General features: G+C 34.4%; 1 protein-coding gene and 2 long non-coding RNA genes across 4 annotated transcripts; 2 read left to right on the top strand and 1 right to left on the bottom strand.

Moving 5' to 3' along the window:
- LOC126743948 (uncharacterized) lies at positions 1 to 696 on the top strand. The gene is made up of 3 exons (XM_050451232.1): positions 1 to 155; positions 231 to 465; positions 518 to 696. The coding sequence occupies exons 1-3, from the start codon at positions 102 to 104 to the stop codon at positions 637 to 639; spliced, it is 411 nt and encodes a 136-aa protein (XP_050307189.1). The 5' UTR covers positions 1 to 101; the 3' UTR covers positions 640 to 696.
- A 6,105-nt stretch (positions 697 to 6,801) lies between these two features.
- Positions 6,802 to 7,506, bottom strand: LOC126743994 (uncharacterized). Its single transcript, XR_007663035.1, has 3 exons — positions 7,363 to 7,506; positions 7,088 to 7,307; positions 6,802 to 7,030 (listed from the first exon to the last, which is right to left on the bottom strand). It is a non-coding gene; the product is annotated as an uncharacterized LOC126743994 (long non-coding RNA).
- Positions 7,507 to 10,134: 2,628 nt separating this feature from the next.
- On the top strand, positions 10,135 to 19,496 carry LOC126743927 (uncharacterized). Of its 2 annotated transcripts, none has more exons than XR_007663024.1 (2): positions 10,135 to 10,276; positions 19,402 to 19,496. It is a non-coding gene; the product is annotated as an uncharacterized LOC126743927 (long non-coding RNA). The 2 variants fall into 2 exon arrangements; XR_007663023.1 differs by lacking the exon at positions 10,135 to 10,276 and adding an exon at positions 18,453 to 18,594.
- Positions 19,497 to 19,755: the final 259 nt, after the last annotated feature.

Here is a 19,755-nt window from a genome sequence, read left to right as displayed (position 1 = left end):
TTTCATTATTATTATTACCTTTTGATAATTAAAAAATTAAATTTGACACGTGTCAAACAAGAAACGAAAAAAGACATAATTTCACATTTCTCTTTTAAACCATGGGGTATGGCAGAGGTATAGACATAGGTATTGTCTTGAAAGTTATTGAGTTAGTAAGTGCTTCAGTATAGTAAACTGTGCATTTCTGTCGAATAACCAACCTGCTTCTTTTTTTCTTATATTTATAGCTTGTACTTATAGTTGCAATAGTGCTCTTTTACATAGAAGAGGATTATTACATGGATGTCTTAAGTAGTTATCGAAAAATGGGCATGGCTGTACACGATTCCTTATGTATCTGTTGTAGTGCCTATGTGATACTTTTAGGCACAATTATACTGCTCCATTTTATCAAAGGAATTGATCAAGATGAAAAGTTTATGGGATACTTATGTGCAACTGGAGCTATATTATTGGTTGCGTGTAAGTATTGCAAACATAATATGGTTTAAAACTAATTTTAAATTTATTTTAGCTGGGGTTTGTGTATGTATAAAGTCAGATCAGCATTCTGACTTATTGATCAGCGGAATCGTAGGAATCGTCGGGGCTGTTTTTTTACTTGTTGATTGTTTAAAAGACTTTAAAGTTTTTTAGTGGGGTTTTAACCGGTAAAATGTATTGAAATTAATATCAATATACTTACTTACGCCATTTGTTTTTTACTAGTTGTTGGTAGATATAATTTACCCAAGTAAGTATATAAAAAAGTTAAAACATTTTTTATAAGATTGAAGTATAATTTTTTTCTCTAGATAATATACTTAGGAGTGATAACACAGCTAAAACAAGTTAAGCTGAAATTTACCTTCACACAAAGTTCTTCAATATAAAGGGTGTCCGAAAAAAGGAGGCCAATCCGCCGGCCACATATAGGGTGGATCAAAATAATGCGACTTTCGTTATGCCATTTTTTAATTGGGCGCTCGCTATTCAATGTACAGGGCGTCAAAATGAGAAATATAAAATCGTTTTTTTAAAGTAAGTCGAGTGTTTCATAAGAATAATATAGGGAGAGATCATTCGACAAATCTCAGGAAAAGATCATTAAGTTTGAAGAAGAATATAGAAGGTTATACCATATCAATAAATATTTAAATGGATTAGACGGGCTTATCATACATGTAAATTGCCAATCAGACTACTAAGAAGAACTTTCAGAAAACCTATATTGAAAAAACGTTGTTTGATAAGGATACTATTAAATGAAGAAGAACTTCTTAATTTCTAGCTTCTTATACATTATAGGCGATTAAATTGTCACATCTAGCATTTTCCTACCATCTACGAACAACAATAGTACAGTCAATAACATCAAAAAGGTACTAAATTGGAATAAAACAGTTGACCTGTCGATGGATGCGTGATCAAGTGTTTTTAGCTAAAAAAGGCTTAAAACGCTCTCAGATTTTAATAACAAAATGGTTGCATGCGGCAAATCTGAATTTAGTTAAAAAAGCTCATGAGGCATTTGGTTCAGCTGCATGTACATTCGACGGTCTTGTGTACGTAGGTACTTTAGAAGAAAAAGAGTGCAGAAAAAAGAATACAGGCAGCTGATGTGTCACCGACCGGAACCACGAATAGTTGACCAGTATATATAATAACGGGCCCAAAACGCTACCTTGAGGCACTGCCACTGTGACAGCAAGTTTATCAGATACTCTATCATCAAGTATAACCCTTTGCTTATGGTTAGATAAAAAAGATACGACCAATGCTAAAGCTGAATTACCAAGTCCGATATATTCCAATATTCCCAATAACATCTCATGGTTTACCATGTCAAAATCCTTTATGAAGTCTAGGAGTACCATAACTCTAGCCTGATTTTTGTCAAGGGCCTTAAATATATCGTCAGTTACTTGTGACAGAGCAGTGGTACAACTATAATCTCTACGAAATCCAGATTGATTCTCAAGTAACAGAATGTCTTGGTTCAAATATTTCAATATTTGGCTTTCCACAATCTTCTCCAGTACCTTTGAGAATACTGGAAGAATGGATATAGAACGACTTTGATTAAACTCCGTTCGATTTTTTATTTTAGGAGAAGGTATGGCACTGGCTTCTTTCCATTGATTAGGGAAATACCTTTTTTCCAAATATACATTTATAATATGAGTTAGCGCATCGAGAATAGCAGGGCAACATAGTATAATAAGACTAATTTTAGATAGTCAGCTCCAAATGCTTTACTTTTTATTCTGTTTAAGATACTTATAAAAGTATCTTGTATTATTAACTTAAATTGAAACTTGTTTAATGTTTAAAGAACCTGATAAACTCCTCATTTCTACTAGATATTTGCACTGTTATTGTTATTGTTTATGCTGGTGAAAAATTTATTTAAGTTATCCGCATTTTATAAGGATATAGGCAATTGTTTATTTTTTTATGAGAAATGTTATTTTTTTTAGTTCTTTCCAGGCTTCTTTGCTAGTACAGTTCTCGAATCTGTAGGTCAAATAGATTTTATTTTCTGCTCTAATTGCACTGGTAGTAAAATTTCGGTATTGTTTATAACTATTCCAGTCTCCTTGTTCTTTCCAATTTCTGAATTTATTTAAGGCCCTGTTACGAAGCCTCTGCATAAGTCTGATGTTGGGAGTAATCCAAGGACTATAAGCTTTATTTTTATCAGTTAAGGTTCTCAAAGGTGCGTGCAAGTTCATATCCTGAAATACAGATTGAACCAAAAAATCCACCTTGTCATTTATATCTTCCATATGTTATTCATTAAACGCCCAATTTTCATTGTTAGAAAAGATTAAATCCATTAAGGACATGGTTGTATTTGATACTCTCGTGGGGTCAGATATTAGTTGTTGAAGACTATACACCTCAATAATTTTGCACAAAGGCATCTTCATATTAAAAGTTTATGTTAAAATTGCTTATTAATAAAATTAATTCATATATAGTCAAATAATTAGTCATAACGTTTTTAAGGTTAAAGTAAAATAGGTTTAAGTCCCCTAGGACTTAAACAGGGACCCCAACTTAGTTAGGGGGTCGATATAAATTTATATATTAAAATCCTTCCCCTCCCTATTTTAAGTTCAACCCAAATATGTTCTATAAAATCATTTGTTTCCCTTAAAAGAACACGAAATGAATACTCGACTGTAGGTTAAGCGCAACACCACCACCTCTTTCCATACGGTCCTGTCTAACAAGATTGTAGTTTTGCAATTCAATAACTTCATCAGCAATATTCCTGTGCAGCCAGGTCTCAGAAACTCCAATTAAATCATATCGAAAATCAGCAACATGGTCTTGAAAAATATAAAATTATTTAAAATCGATCTGGCATTGATATGTGTGCATGAAAACATTATTTAAAACATTAGCCTACTCCACTTCTTAATGCTTATACTATTGTATTCAAACTTAATATTTTAATAAGAGAAATGCATTTAAAAAAATCCTTCTGTTAAAGAAGTAATTAACCAATGCTGGGAATTCTAAAATAATATGTGACAAGATTAACCACTTACAATTACACTATGTTTACAGTTTTCTGTTGCTCACGATAAAAAACCATAAGATCCGAAAAAATCTGAAAGTACCATATTAATATAAACAGAAACTAAAAAGAAATTTAGACGCCACGAATATTATGACCTAATTAATAAAATATTATAATTGTTCAAGAGCTAATTACAGTACCTTATTTACTCTTTAACTGTTTGCCGAGTTGAACGTTTACCTTGTGGCTCAAAATGGAAGTCAGTGGTCGCTTATTAGAGTTAGGTGCCGGTACAGGAATGGTAACTGACTTTGATGTTCTTACTGGTTTTGACAACGTCGTCCTCGTCAGAAACTCTATTGGCCTGCTTTCCTTTAGCCAGGGTTAATTCAAGATTTTTCGCCTTTAGCTGGTCAGCTACAGTATATTTTTTGCCATCCACGTACAGCTTGTTGTTCTTGATATAAGCTCTGTGATTACTCTCTCTTGCCTTTTTTCGGTATTCACGTAAGATCTTACTGTTTTAATATTCCTGTGGTGTTAATTCAGGAGATATGTAGATGTTAGTGCCCTTTAGCTCTCTGCAATTTTTCAGTACATCCAACTTAAGTTTATAATTAACAAACTCCACTAGAAGTGACTGTTGTTTTCCCTCTTCTGCCTTTAGAGATCTTAACCTAAAGATCTAAACCTTAAGAGATCTCTGATCTCGTTAATGCGACAGTGGACCTTCAGTTTGTTGTTGACGATATCCAAAAATTTCAAATATCTTCAGTTTCGTTGACTAATTCTTCCAAACCATAAACAACAATATTATATTTTTTGTCCTTTTTTCTACCTGTTCCAATTTGACTTTTAGTTGTTTATTTTCTTTTTTTAAGTATGAAGTTTTCAGACCTTAGTTTAGTGAGCTCTTGCAAAATCTTGGTCTTAACAACTTAAAAACTCCAATTTCCTCTTTGCTCTCCTTCCTAATCTGAAGATTCCCCTCTTGAACTCCCTCGTTTTGTCTTACGATGTCCTGAATTAAATTATGTAAATTCTGATTTGTTACTGCGACATCCATATCTGATCGCCCCTGTATTTTGTATTGGTTCAAGCTTAAGCAGCCTTTAACGTAACTAAGTACTCGCAGACGAACTCACAGACACCAAAAACTTATTTTTATGTTTACTTTAAGTAGTTTAGAATTTCCAAAATAGTAGGAGCAATTTCAGGTAATAATTTTAAACTCAATGGTAACTAGCAACTCTCTTGTATACCGTTTCCCCGCATTTCTTTAATTACATATTAGTTTAAATTAATTACCTTCTTTCTATTTTTTTGCCAAAACTCCATCAGTTCAATTTAAAAAAAATTATAATGGCTATATCGTTTTTGCTTGTTATCGCTATAGTGATATATCGTTTTTGTTTAATGGTACATTTTAGTTTTGTCAAATTTGTTAAGTTCTTTTATTAAAAAAAGCCAATAAAAAAAGAAAAAATTTAAATAAAATAAGACATGAAATTATTAGGGATTCATTCATTCAACTTCATTTACATAATATTAATAAATAAAGTACAGGTTGCCACATGACAGAACTTTTATTAAATATTGTTTTTTAAGTTGTTTAATATTGGCATCAGTTATACGCCCTAGGGTTTGATTCCATGTCAAAAAACCCACTATTCATTATTTTTTATTATTATTTTTTATTTAATTTGTTTACATTTTATTGTTGACAAGAATTGATGAGAATATGAATCATTCTCATCAATAACTTATGTCAAAATTATGAAACATGTTTCTTGAGAACATCAAATGCTTCCGATGTAAAACCAGGACTTGCAGTTATATTTGTAAACCACTTACCAATCATGCTTTGATGTGGTAAACAAGTATCAAACGTTTGTCTCACATAATCGTAACCCTTTGGTGAAAAAAAACTTAATATTAAGGCAAATCTTCGTAAATCTGGGGAATATTTTTTTCTTTTTCCAGATTGAGGTTTTAATAATTCTTTTGTAATTTTCGGCATTCTTTCTAATATTAATACATTTTCAGCGAAAACTAATTTTCTTGACTTTGTTTCATTTAGTTATTTTTTTTTTAAAGAAAAAAATTTTTTTCTTATATCTTTTAATTAATTTTTGTCAAATTAAATTAATTGTAACGAAAAAGTATAAGAAACGATAATTTTAGATTTTTTCATGGCTAACTAGATGGTGTTCTAGATTTTCAAAATTCTTATTGTAACCTAAGATATGGGTCATCATAAGGGTAAGCACTCCTGAATCTGGGTTTACACAATTTTTGGGACGGAAAATTTCAAAAGCACTTAAAAAAAAACCCAAAAAAAATTACTTAGAATTTTTTTGAATATTTTTCGTATTACTGTAGTCAATGTTCCAAACAATTGATTTTCTTCAAGCAATTTGCGCGGGCTGTAGCTATGACGCAGAGCATTTTAGGAGCACATTTGTTTAGGGATAAAAGTCTTTTTGACTTAAACAAAATTCGCTCTTAATTATTTGCACCGAAATTTAGAACACCCTGTATAATTTTTTTCTTAAACAACGCAGCTAGATATGTACCAAGAAAGTTGAAGAAATCTAAAAGTTGTATTTCTGCTTAATACAAAATTAAATTATATAAAAGACTTGAAAAGTCATTGGTGGACATTTTCTATTTTAAAAAAATATTTAAGGTGTCCCCTGGGAGACCACTGGTCTTGATAAATTCAAGTTAGTTGATTCTAAATAAGTTGCTTTCTAGCATAAATAAGACTGCCAAATTTAAAACAAAAATGGCCACGCTATAATTAGGATTTTCAAGACAAGCGATTATTTAAACTCTACATTTGGAAGAAGAAGCATTTTTGGGTTAATATAGGGTGATTATTTAACAATGAGACAGTCAATTTTGGGCACCCCTGGTCATTTACGATAAAACGATTTTAACGGAAATATTTTTTTCCAGTTTTACTCCTCCTCCCCCTCATAAGTCTGTGCGAACCTTTAACTACGGTGAGACTCATCCCTAAAATCTTAAATAGAAATAAGTTATTTTGAAGGTATTCTTATCTAGATTATTTATATATCTATACTCTTATTATATATATTATACTCTTTTTTAATGATTTTTTTATTTTTAGCAGCTAAAAAATTGTATTACGCAGCACAATTTTTTTTTAAATCTTTTACCATGATTGATGAAAGCTTTTTCACCTTCATTTAACTCTTAAATATAGATATAAACTTTCTCAGTATCTCATGTTTTAAATGGCTGCTTACAAATACTACTAATTTATGTGGAGATTTTATTCAAAGGGCAATCTATTAAATTTTGAAAAATTAACAACCTTAAATTTTTAATAACAAAATAATAAACTACGTCCAGTTATTTAAAATACATGAGAAATGTGTAGTGCATCAATGAGCATCACAACTCCAGCTACCATTGCCAAAATACCTCCGACTAGTTGTAGAGTATGGATTTTATAATCTATATGGTAAAGAATTACACCAATTCCAGCTAAAAGCAAAAACCTAATATAAATTATTCAAATTGAAAACATAAAAAAGGTTTTACCTCCAACAGTCCACAAAAATCCACAAATTAACGCAATCAGGTGAAGCTTTTCCTCAACATCAGCTTTAAATATAAGAGCAAAAAGAAAAAAAAATGCAATTATAAAAATATAAGTTGAAACCGAGTAGGCAAGGGAGTTTGATACAAGGCTTATTCTCAAGGCAAGGTGGCTATCTGTTGTGCTTGCAATATTAAGGCCGAGGGCTACGGCGCAACAAAGCTATATAAAAAATTAGACAATTTATTATTTGTTTAAAAAAGTGCTACCTATATACCCAAGCGGCAATTCTCATTATTAGGCAAATGTCTACGTTTCCCTGTCCAGACCCCATTTCTTGGTATCAAAAATAATATACCAAATTATTCTAATATTGTGATGGCTTTATGACGGAAACTAATTTTAGGCTTTAGGGTTAAACTATATTGTTTAAATGAGCATGTTCCAAATTTATAAATAACTTTACTCTTTTAGACTATCTTGGATTTCAAATAAAGTTCTCTACAGAATTTTGCTCGGGAATCCTTGGTTAATGTAAGTGTTCTTAATTTAATATTTTTAGTTTTACGTGTTCCAATAGTAACATTTTTTATAAGATGTTTTCAGAAGTCGACGAAATTAGCCTCGACAAACTTACCTTTAAATATGTACCTTTTTGTCAAAGATATTACAATATTATTTTAACTTTAGATTTATGGGATGATTATTTTATTTGGATTTAAGATTTTTATTTAAGATATTTATGATGTAAGGATATTGTTTCTTTTTAGAATAAAATATCAATAAACTATTTATATATGAATCAAATTAACAAACGATAGATCGCTTAGTTAACCTGGAACTAACTTAAAATTTTAAGTAATATTATCAAAATGTGCATTCATTGACCTGGATATTTAATTATTAATTATTAATAATTTTCCTTTACATTTTGTAGAACAAGTCTATACTAAGTTGCGAGAGAAAATTTTAGAATATGTCAATACCATTTCATCAGAACCTCTTTTGGAAATACGTATTACTTTTATGATAGGTTAACTTACAATTACTGATTACGTTAACTAGTCAAAGAAGGAGGTCTGTTGCAATATTTAAAGAAATAAGAATTTTAAGTTTATTTTTGTATAGTTTTTTCTACTTTTATCAGAGTTTATATTTTATTTTCAATAAATTATTATGCAATACATAATTAACATTTTGAGATTATGATTTTATATAAATAAATAAAAACGACTATTATTAACCTTTATAACCTTTAAGTTACAAAAAAATAGGATACTGAAGTATAATGGAAATAAAGAAAAAAGTTTGTGTAAACTTAAAGGGCAAAGTCTAGCACGCTATTCTCACTGAACCCATTTAAGGTTGACCTAAGATGAAATATTTTAATACTTAAATACGCGCTATACATATGTTGTATAACTATTTTTCAACAAAACAAAAATAATACCCTGTCGGTTCATCACTGACCCATGTTAGCAATAGACAAATGACCTCCCTCAGTCGCAGCAAAAGCATCGAAGGCACCCCGCGCCCACCGCGGGTCATCACCCAGCATTTCCTTGCCTGTTCATACTTGTCTGTCCACTAAAAACTGCGGAAATCGGCTCATGCAGACTATGCATGGAAGAAGACGAGATTGCTGAGCACATCCTATGCAGATGTCCGGCATAAAAGAGAATCGGAAAGAAGACGGAAGACATTAAGAATGCTTCCCTCAATCAAATTATCGAACTTTTAAAGAGGGTGGACTTGATTGGCGAAGTATAAAAACCTAGGAGTAAGCCACAATAGACCTAAGGGTGCAATGAAGGGACACGAGGTAATGTGTATATGAGCAATTAATTATGATAGATTCCAGTTCAGTACAAAAAAACATTTATTCCATTAAATCTAATGCTTCTTGCTATGACAATTTGACACTTTTCATAATAAAACTTATCCTTTCTGCTACCCTACCTCATTTGACATAGTTAATTCTTACCTTTAAACTTTAAACCTTTCCAGAGGACTGGAAAAAGTCCATAGTTCTTCCTATTCCAAAGGCCAGAAAAGTAACTACTGTGAATGACCTTCGTCCTATAAGCCTTTTACCTGTGATATCTAAGAATTCTCGAAACAACTGTGTACACGCAAGTATTAAATTATCTAAATCTTAATAATTTACTTCCAATTAATCAGTCAGGTTTTAAAACTGGTCATAGTACTACTGCTGTTTTGAAATTAACTGATAACATAATAACGGCATTAGACAAAGACATTGCGGTTTTCCAAGTCTCCCTGGACCACTCTAGGGCTTTGGATCTAATAGACCATGATTTATTGCACTGTTTCTCGCACAATGCCTAAATGTGGGTTCCAGGGTTATGATTATTAGCCTTTATTAGGGCACGCAAAGAAAACGCAGCTTTATATCGTTAAACCCAGCTTTAGTATTGAAAGATAAATCAATGTCATAATTGACAACTAATTTAATCTATAACCTCAATTCAAAAAAAAAAAAATACAAAGACAGTAATGCTCTAATACTTAAGTTATAGTTATGAAATTTAAAATTATGAGAAAGAAAATAAAGTAAAATTTAGCACTTAATACTTATTCAATTGTACATCTGACAATACCTCGCATATACGTATATACTCAGTTCCCAATTTCAAATCAAATCAGTGATGGTGGTTATATAAACAATTTTACTAAATTGAATTTAAAATCTGTGATCATTTCTACATATTAATTAAAAAAAAAATAATCTATAAATTGCGACGAACCGATAAATGAATACCTGAAGAACCAAGCCAAAAAGAAAAAGGGGCTACCTGAAATTCTGAGTTTCTCCGACTGGTAGCAGGGCCCACCTGATCTGAATGGGGCTCCTTTGTTGGCAGCTATACGTTTGGGTCAAAAGAGGCAGCAGCAGATCGAGCAGTTAGGATGCTTCCAGAATGTCTAGCAGGTAGTGGAGGGCAATCGGTATTAGGTGTAGCCGATTGGAAGGAATGCAGGTTCCGGAGGTGATGATCCAAGCGACTTGATGTGGTAACACGTGGAGTAGCAAGTGAGGTGGAAGCAGTAACAATAAAAATGCAGCAAAAGCAGAAGCAGAGGATAAGCAGAAGGTACAGGAAGGCCTAAAAATGGGGACCACACATGAGGTTCGACATGGCTGTCAATTTTATGGCATTTTTGTGTGGGTAAGTAAGTTAAATTTTATAAAATTGCTCTCTGAAAAGTTGGATGCATTGATGTTCTTTTGAGTTAAACCGAAAAGCATGCAAATAAGAAATTAATTAGATGAAAAAAATAGGAAAATGACTTAGGCATGTAACATGTGCTAACTTACCGAAGATGGAATGTGGCCTTTTCTGGGGTTTATTTAACACAACAAAAACAAGGAGCCCTATAAACTCTTAGGCCTACTTAGAAAATCAGCAATTAAGCTATCCTAGCACATACTAGTAACTACAAAAAAAAAATTAGGCCAAGATAGGGTCTACCTTTTCACATCCGCATTAAGCGAAACTATCTGTCATACTCTAGAACCAGATAAAGAATGAATCTATTAAAAATAGGATTGTCAGTTCCCTCCAAATTTTAAGGAATGCATTTATCTGTCAAGTACCTAGGTGTTGACATGCTGGGTTTAACTACTGGGTACTATCTGGTACCAACACTGGTTTAAGTAATTTGCAACTATGGAGCAATCTATAACTTGAGGCCATGGTTTAGCAACAATAATTTACAAAAAAAAAACTGACAGACCAGATTGACATTAACATTCTTATCACTATTGATCCTTATGATTTGAACAAAATAAACAATTAGTTAATAAGTGCTCAGTATTCATTAAAATCTAAAATAGGCCAAATTGACCTGCAAGGTAAAATCAATGCAAAATCAATGGCAGTTCCCAATTCTATTCAATCAACAAAACAATGAAACAATATCCCATATTATTATTTACTTTCCTCATCCAATAATGGTTTTCCTTGCGTTTCAGATCGGGTATGTTAGGAGGGACCATCTTAACGGTATCATATCTGTGTAGTATGTATATTTATGTATGATTTTTAAATAAATTATTTTATGAAACTATGGTTGCGATTTACTTTATCTTGGTAAAAAAAATTAATAAATCAATTAATATATCTGTTGGAGATTAAACCTGTAACACACCCCTCCTTCCTGAAAAGGAAGTTTACCTGAAACTTGCAATGGAAATTCAATCCCTAATAAAGAAAAACTAATCTAACTAAATAACTAATAAAAGAAATCCTAACTTGAAAATACTTAATATAATACAACATTATAAGAACCCTCAAAATAACTACAAAGAAACGAATCTATTATAATAATTAATTTACGCTGACTTATAACTTAGATACTAACATTAGATTTGATCTTGAACGTTATTATCAGGTGGATGTGCCTTTAAATCTTTAGCATGCCAAACTCCACGACAACGGCCTGTCAAGTCCGAAACTTCGTAGGACCATGGAGAGAGAATTTTGCTGATCTTGTAGGGCCCAAGATATTTAGGCGCGAACTTTGAAGTAAAGTTTTTGGCAGCATTAGAGATAACATAATTTCTCTGCCATACCTCCTGACCAAGTTGAAAACGCTCATCGCGATGCCGTAAGTTATAACGCCTACTACGTTGCTCGCAAGCCCTCTTCAGTCTTTTCTGAACATCGAAAAATACCTTTTCCAATGTTTTCGATCGCAAAGTTGGATCGGAATCATTAGGGTTAGATGGAGAAATTAAAGTCGGGGTGGGACACAGAAATCGAAGTTCTCTACCAAAAATTACAAAGTTTGGGGTTAGACCCGTAACTTCGTGTCTTGCTGATCGGATTGCACAACCTGCCTTAGCCAAAATTAGATCCCACGTCCTATGATCCTCATCAACATAGCTTGAGATGATGGTTTTTAGAACACGGTGGACACGCTCTACAGGGTTAGCCTGCGGGTGGTAATTAGCAGTATAACGTATTTGGATACCATACTCTTGCATTTTATTTTGGAAAGCCCCACTACGAAACTGAGGTCCATTGTCGGCAATGATTCTATCAGGGATTCCGTAAACCAAAAGTACATGGTCCTCGAGCCATTTTAATATACTGCTGGCGGTAGCCACTCGTAAAGGAAAGAAGAGAGGATACTTACTGAACAAATCATATACTGACAATACGAAGGAATATCCAGAACGAGAACGAGGCAAGGGACCCACAAGGTCTACACTGAGGATTTGCCAAGGTCTAGTCAGGGTTGGTTGTGGACTAAGAAGGTGGCCAGAAGAGACTTTTTGAAGAGGTTTAGTCCTTAAGCAAGTGTGACATCGGGCAATATACCTAGCTACGTCACACTTCATATTTGGCCAGTAATATTTCTGTGAAATACGGGAAAGAGTCTTAAACACTCCAAGATGACCACAGGTGGGAGGATCGTGATGTGCCTTTATGACATCAGATCGTTGATTTTGTGGTACAATCTGCAACCAAGCATCGTCAGGATTATCTAAAGCGGGGTATTTTGACTTAGTGCGCTTATAGAGCTTATTATTAGAAATCCACCATAGTGGGTACTTAGATGGTTGCTCTTTAACGCGTTTTAGCATGCTGGAATACCACTTGTCGATCAGGAAAGAAGAATCGTTCGTTGACATGTCATTCAAAGGTGCTACCTCATCTACCACTGGTACCGAACGAGATAATGCATCGGGGACGATGTTGTCTTTACCCTTACGATGAACTATGTCAAAATCGTACTGTTGTAGCCTTACAGCCCATCGAGCAATGCGACCAACAGGATCTTTGATTGAATTAAGCCACTTCAGACTATAGTGGTCAGTTACCACTGTAAAATGGCTACCTTCCACATATGGTCTGAGTTTTTCGATGGCGAAAATGACAGCCAAACATTCCTTTTCTGTCGTGCTATACCGACGCTCGTTTTTGGTAAGAGACCTACTTAGGAAACAAATAGCGTGCTCTTCGTCACCTTGAACCTGATAAAGGACAGCTCCAAGTCCAAAATCGGAAGCGTCACATTGGATAATAAAAGGAAGATCAAAATCTGGACATGATAAAACCGGTGCGCTGACCAGTTTCTCTTTAATAGTATTAAAAGCATTTTCACATTCAGGACTCCATACAAACTTTACGTTCTTCATGGTCAATGAGGTCAAGGGAGATACTATCGTGGAAAAATTAGGGACAAACCTCCGATACCAAGATGCGAGTCCAACAATTCTTCTAATATCAGTAACAGTCTTGGGGGTTGGTATACGCAGAATAGCCTCAATCTTATCGGGGTCCACTAGTAGACCGGAAGAATTAACAATGTACCCTAAATATTTTAACTCGGGTTTACAAAAGGTACACTTCTCTCTGTTAAGAGTTAGACCTGCCTTAACGATCCTCTGTATGACCTCACGTAAAACACGAATATGTTCCTCGAACGACGGGGTGGAAATGATTACGTCGTCAAGATAGACGAAGACGTATGGCTCCAAGTCAACACCAATAACAGAATCGATCAGTCTTTGCCACACTGCAGGGGCATTAGTCAACCCAAAGGGCATACGGGTAAATTGGAAAAGTCCTCTAGTAGGGACTGTAAATGCAGTAAGAGGGCGAGATTCTGGTGCAATAGGTATTTGCCAATACGCGGACTTAATATCCAACGTACTAAGGAACTTGGCATCTCTTAATTTATCTAAAGTGGCAGAAACAAAAGGTATGGGATAACTGTCTTTGATGGTCACACGATTTAAAGCGCGATAATCGACACAAAAACGCCATTCGCCAGTTTTTTTCTTAACCATTACTATTGGAGATGACCAGGGTGAAATAGATGGTTCCACAATACCATTGGCAATCATTTGTTCCAATTCAGTATTGACATCCTTTTGAAGGGCACGGGAAAGAGGATAATAGCGCTGTTTGATAGGTGCTGAATTTGTCCTGATTTCTAGCTTGACCAAATTAGTACAACCCAATGTTGAACTCATGTTGGAAAAGACATCCTCGATAAGTCGGTCGAGAGTTTCTTTTTGTGTTGGAGTCAGAGTATCAACGGATTGAATTGCGGCAGTTTCGTGACAGTAGTATGGAGCAACATCTTTGAAATGCCATTCCCCAGTGTTAAGGTCAGGTATGATCCCCATACGAGTCCAAAAATCAATACCTAAGATCAAGGAATGGGGTAGGGAGGGGACAACCAAAACATCCATAAGGACTACGCGAGTGCGAAGCCTCATAGGTAAGGTCACAATTCCTTTTATTGAACATTGTTGTCCATTGGCTACAGTGCACTCAGTGGCCCCAGATTGTTTAAGGGTGCAATAAGTAGACAAAACAGACCATCCGGCAGAACCAATAATAGTTCGAGATGCTCCACTATCAAGTAAACCTAATAGTGATTTTCCAAAAATGTCTATGTGCAGATAAGGACGTTCATCACCTTTGGCATGTGCCAAGACGAAATCAAGGACGGCGGAAGTACGAACATGTTTGGATAGACTAATAGCCGATTGTGATTCAAAAGATAGGCAAGAGGGACGGCCTATGCTCTTGCCGATGCCTCGTTTTTTGAGCATGTTGGACAAGTCTTTGCACTAACGTCTCTCTTTCCGCATCGGAAACAAAAGAACGTTTTGGGCTTAGAACATTTACGAAAACGATGTCCGCTGTCACCGCAATTCCAGCAGGTTACAACAGAAGAAACTGCATCTATAGAAGTTGAATAAGCCGAATGATTATTAGGAATAATCGGCTTAACACCACTAGACTCTGAATAAGACTCAATTGACGCTACGTGATGACTGGGTTTTCTGTAGGCAAGTTCAGGTTCTAATAGCTGTCTAATGTTTGTGGGGGGTGGGACAAATCTCTGCACTCTGGCTTCGGTCTCTTCAATTGCTCGACTTAACCTAGTCAACTCGTGAAGATCATGGATTTCATGGGTAGCAAGCCTACTTTGAATATAAGGAAGTAAATTTCGACGAATAAGGTTAAGTTTGACTGATTCGGAGGGACTTTCTGAAAGTTTTCGAAATAGACTCTCCATTGCGACAATAAACGTAAGGACGCGTTCTTGTGATCCTTGGGTGCGCCTACGTATTTCATCCCACAAACCATATTCATAGTCATAAGGCCGAAAGGAATCTTTCAATTTAGTTACTAAATCATCCCAACTGGCAAATTTATTGGTACGATACCAAAGAAGGGCATCGCCAGTAAACAACTCTGGTGCAGACCGGAGTAACTGCTCCTTAAGTACACCTCGAGATAAACGTATTTCCTCAACTCTCTCTAGAAAGTCGTTAACACTAGTCTGTCCATTAAACTTAATATTCCATCGAAACACATCATGTGTATGGTATGAGGGATGCGATAGTTGTCTCGGCTCACGCCCGTAAGTTCGATTCGATGTGTCCGTCGGAGAAAAATTTACTTCTTCCAAATGACGAACTAAGTCGTTGATTGGTATGGACTGGGACAAGTTGTCTCCATGAGCAGTGGAGTTTGCTGGAGGAGATGCATGAACCACGGGGGGTCCAAAACGAACCTGTGATTGACGACTCATTGATTGAGACTCATTTGCTGAACTCACTGGATAACAGTTAATTTGACTTACAGGAGGTTGTGATATAGGATTCGAAGATATTGAGGACTTTGCATTAAGTTCATTTCCGGAAGACTGAAAGACTCTGGATCCGTCGCGCTGCATGAAACGACCATAGGAAGGTCTTGACTCAGATGTACTTGACGTTCTCTGCTGAGGATTAAAATAAGGACAACTGCTTTGAGCAAACTCCAATAAATCCTGGAGTGGAAGTCTAGACTGTTGTGTCAAGGACGGATTGGAAGTAGTCCCATAGGGTACTGCATCGCTATGAGATTCAATCTGAGGCAACTCCCTATTAATAGCTGAATGTGCAAAGGACGTAGAAGTACCAGACTGGAAATTATTCAAATGGATCGACTGCTCTGCAACCTCGCATTGTGAAGTCGATGCGGCAGCAACATTGGAATTAACACGTTCCGCTTCAAGTTGTCCGTTCAAGTCTTCAATAGGTGTAGATTCCTCATCACTCAAAACAATTAAGTCATTTGAAACTACTAAGTTGTCTCCTGTATTTAAGGATTCATGGGATTCGTGAGATGGAGTGGCTCCTGTTACGGTAATAGCTGGTGGTTTGTTGGCATAAGAGCAAGAAGGCATGATACCTTGAGAAGCAAGATTAAGATCACCAAAAAGTTTAGTGCATGAACTTACAATCTCATTTTTTAAAACCGACTCTACTTCTGACACAGCATGGACTCGATTGATACGCTGGTACAAATGCAACAAGAAGGTATTAATCCGTTTGGATTCTCCATCACAATAATCCTTTCCGAGAGTCTTAATATCCCGTTCAATAGATATTAATTTACTGCGACAAAGGCAAAGCTCACTATCTGTGTCGAAGGCAGTGGAACTAGGAGGATCAATGTGTTTCTCTCGTTCCAACCGCAAGGACTCACGAAGACTGGTCCGTTTTTGAGCGAAAGAACCGGTTAATGGGAGACCTCGAATGTGTAACTCATATTTTAGTTCCTCACCACCTAGATAATTAACATCCATTTCAAATGTCAAAATAGAGGGACAAAAAAATATATATATTTATAGATATATTATATATAATTTAATAACGTTAATTAAATAAATAAGCTAAAAAAAAAATTAAAAGGAAAATATGATTAAGTATCCAAAGGACACCCCCACCCTTTCCTAAGAAAAAAAAAATAAAAAAAAAAGGAATCAAAGTCCAACAGCAAATACACTACGTATAAGAGCAGTTAAGACTATAGTCATATTTATCATTCAGACCTACTAATAAGAAGTAAGAATAGTCAGGTACTTCAAAAAAAAAAAATAAATAAATAAATTTAAAAAAAAACAAAAGAAGTCTTAAAAATCAATCAAAGGTAATACCAGTAAATAAGCTTATTATACACACTTACTACAGTACTGCGCATGAACAGATTTAAAAAAAAATCAAAGAAAAAATATTAAAAAAAAAACAAAATATTTAAAAACTTTTCGATTATGTTAATCACTCATAATTACTTCAACAAATAGATGTTCGCATTAAAAAAATTACATAATCAAAGTTCCAACAATTTATCTAAAGCAAATCAAACTATAATAAAAGAAAATGAAAAAGAAAATATATATCTCTATGATACTTTATAAAGTACTACTTCTTCTCGACAATACCTCTATTCAAGAATTAAAAAAAAATGTTTTTCCTTTTCTTCCCTTTTCTTTCTTTTTCCTTTCCCTTTCTTTTTTTACCTTCACACCACCCTGTAATCCTATAACACTTGAATCATTTATCCTTCCCTACAACACCTGAAGATATTTCCTTGGTTTTTGGTAATTGGTCACCAACCTAAATAAAATTTGATAATTCTCTTTTTTTTTTTAAAATGAGAAGAAACACTGAACTGATGAAAACGTCAAAAAAATAAGAATGGTAAAGTCAACCTTCTAAAACAACTAATCAAAATTAACTGCTAATGTTTAATATAATCAAAAGATACTAGAAAAAAAAAATTGGTAAAGCATGAACTGACACGTTGGGCGCCAAATTTATTGCACTGTTTCTCGCACAATGCCTAAATGTGGGTTCCAGGGTTATGATTATTAGCCTTTATTAGGGCACGCAAAGAAAACGCAGCTTTATATCGTTAAACCCAGCTTTAGTATTGAAAGATAAATCAATGTCATAATTGACAACTAATTTAATCTATAACCTCAATTCAAAAAAAAAAAATACAAAGACAGTAATGCTCTAATACTTAAGTTATAGTTATGAAATTTAAAATTATGAGAAAGAAAATAAAGTAAAATTTAGCACTTAATACTTATTCAATTGTACATCTGACAATACCTCGCATATACGTATATACTCAGTTCCCAATTTCAAATCAAATCAGTGATGGTGGTTATATAAACAATTTTACTAAATTGAATTTAAAATCTGTGATCATTTCTACATATTAATTAAAAAAAAAATAATCTATAAATTGCGACGAACCGATAAATGAATACCTGAAGAACCAAGCCAAAAAGAAAAAGGGGCTACCTGAAATTCTGAGTTTCTCCGACTGGTAGCAGGGCCCACCTGATCTGAATGGGGCTCCTTTGTTGGCAGCTATACGTTTGGGTCAAAAGAGGCAGCAGCAGATCGAGCAGTTAGGATGCTTCCAGAATGTCTAGCAGGTAGTGGAGGGCAATCGGTATTAGGTGTAGCCGATTGGAAGGAATGCAGGTTCCGGAGGTGATGATCCAAGCGACTTGATGTGGTAACACGTGGAGTAGCAAGTGAGGTGGAAGCAGTAACAATAAAAATGCAGCAAAAGCAGAAGCAGAGGATAAGCAGAAGGTACAGGAAGGCCTAAAAATGGGGACCACACATGAGGTTCGACATGGCTGTCAATTTTATGGCATTTTTGTGTGGGTAAGTAAGTTAAATTTTATAAAATTGCTCTCTGAAAAGTTGGATGCATTGATGTTCTTTTGAGTTAAACCGAAAAGCATGCAAATAAGAAATTAATTAGATGAAAAAAATAGGAAAATGACTTAGGCATGTAACATGTGCTAACTTACCGAAGATGGAATGTGGCCTTTTCTGGGGTTTATTTAACACAACAAAAACAAGGAGCCCTATAAACTCTTAGGCCTACTTAGAAAATCAGCAATTAAGCTATCCTAGCACATACTAGTAACTACAAAAAAAAAATTAGGCCAAGATAGGGTCTACCTTTTCACATCCGCATTAAGCGAAACTATCTGTCATACTCTAGAACCAGATAAAGAATGAATCTATTAAAAATAGGATTGTCAGTTCCCTCCAAATTTTAAGGAATGCATTTATCTGTCAAGTACCTAGGTGTTGACATGCTGGGTTTAACTACTGGGTACTATCTGGTACCAACACTGGTTTAAGTAATTTGCAACTATGGAGCAATCTATAACTTGAGGCCATGGTTTAGCAACAATAATTTACAAAAAAAAAAACTGACAGACCAGATTGACATTAACATTCTTATCACTATTGATCCTTATGATTTGAACAAAATAAACAATTAGTTAATAAGTGCTCAGTATTCATTAAAATCTAAAATAGGCCAAATTGACCTGCAAGGTAAAATCAATGCAAAATCAATGGCAGTTCCCAATTCTATTCAATCAACAAAACAATGAAACAATATCCCATATTATTATTTACTTTCCTCATCCAATAATGGTTTTCCTTGCGTTTCAGATCGGGTATGTTAGGAGGGACCATCTTAACGGTATCATATCTGTGTAGTATGTATATTTATGTATGATTTTTAAATAAATTATTTTATGAAACTATGGTTGCGATTTACTTTATCTTGGTAAAAAAAATTAATAAATCAATTAATATATCTGTTGGAGATTAAACCTGTAACAGATTTACTGCGTGCTAAACTAAAATACCTAGGGGTTTGATGAAATCTCTGTTTCCTTTTTTCAGGTGTAACCTGGACGATAGACAGCAGTGCATACAACTTGGTAACCAATTTTCTTCTGCTGAGACTTTAATATCTGGTGTACCACAAGGGTCTATAAATGAACCACTTTTGCTTCTTAT

Source organism: Anthonomus grandis, chromosome 13, assembly GCF_022605725.1.
Source record: "Anthonomus grandis grandis chromosome 13, icAntGran1.3, whole genome shotgun sequence".
Lineage (NCBI taxonomy): Eukaryota > Metazoa > Arthropoda > Insecta > Coleoptera > Curculionidae > Anthonomus > Anthonomus grandis.
This window is presented reverse-complemented; position numbering and strand designations above follow the sequence as displayed.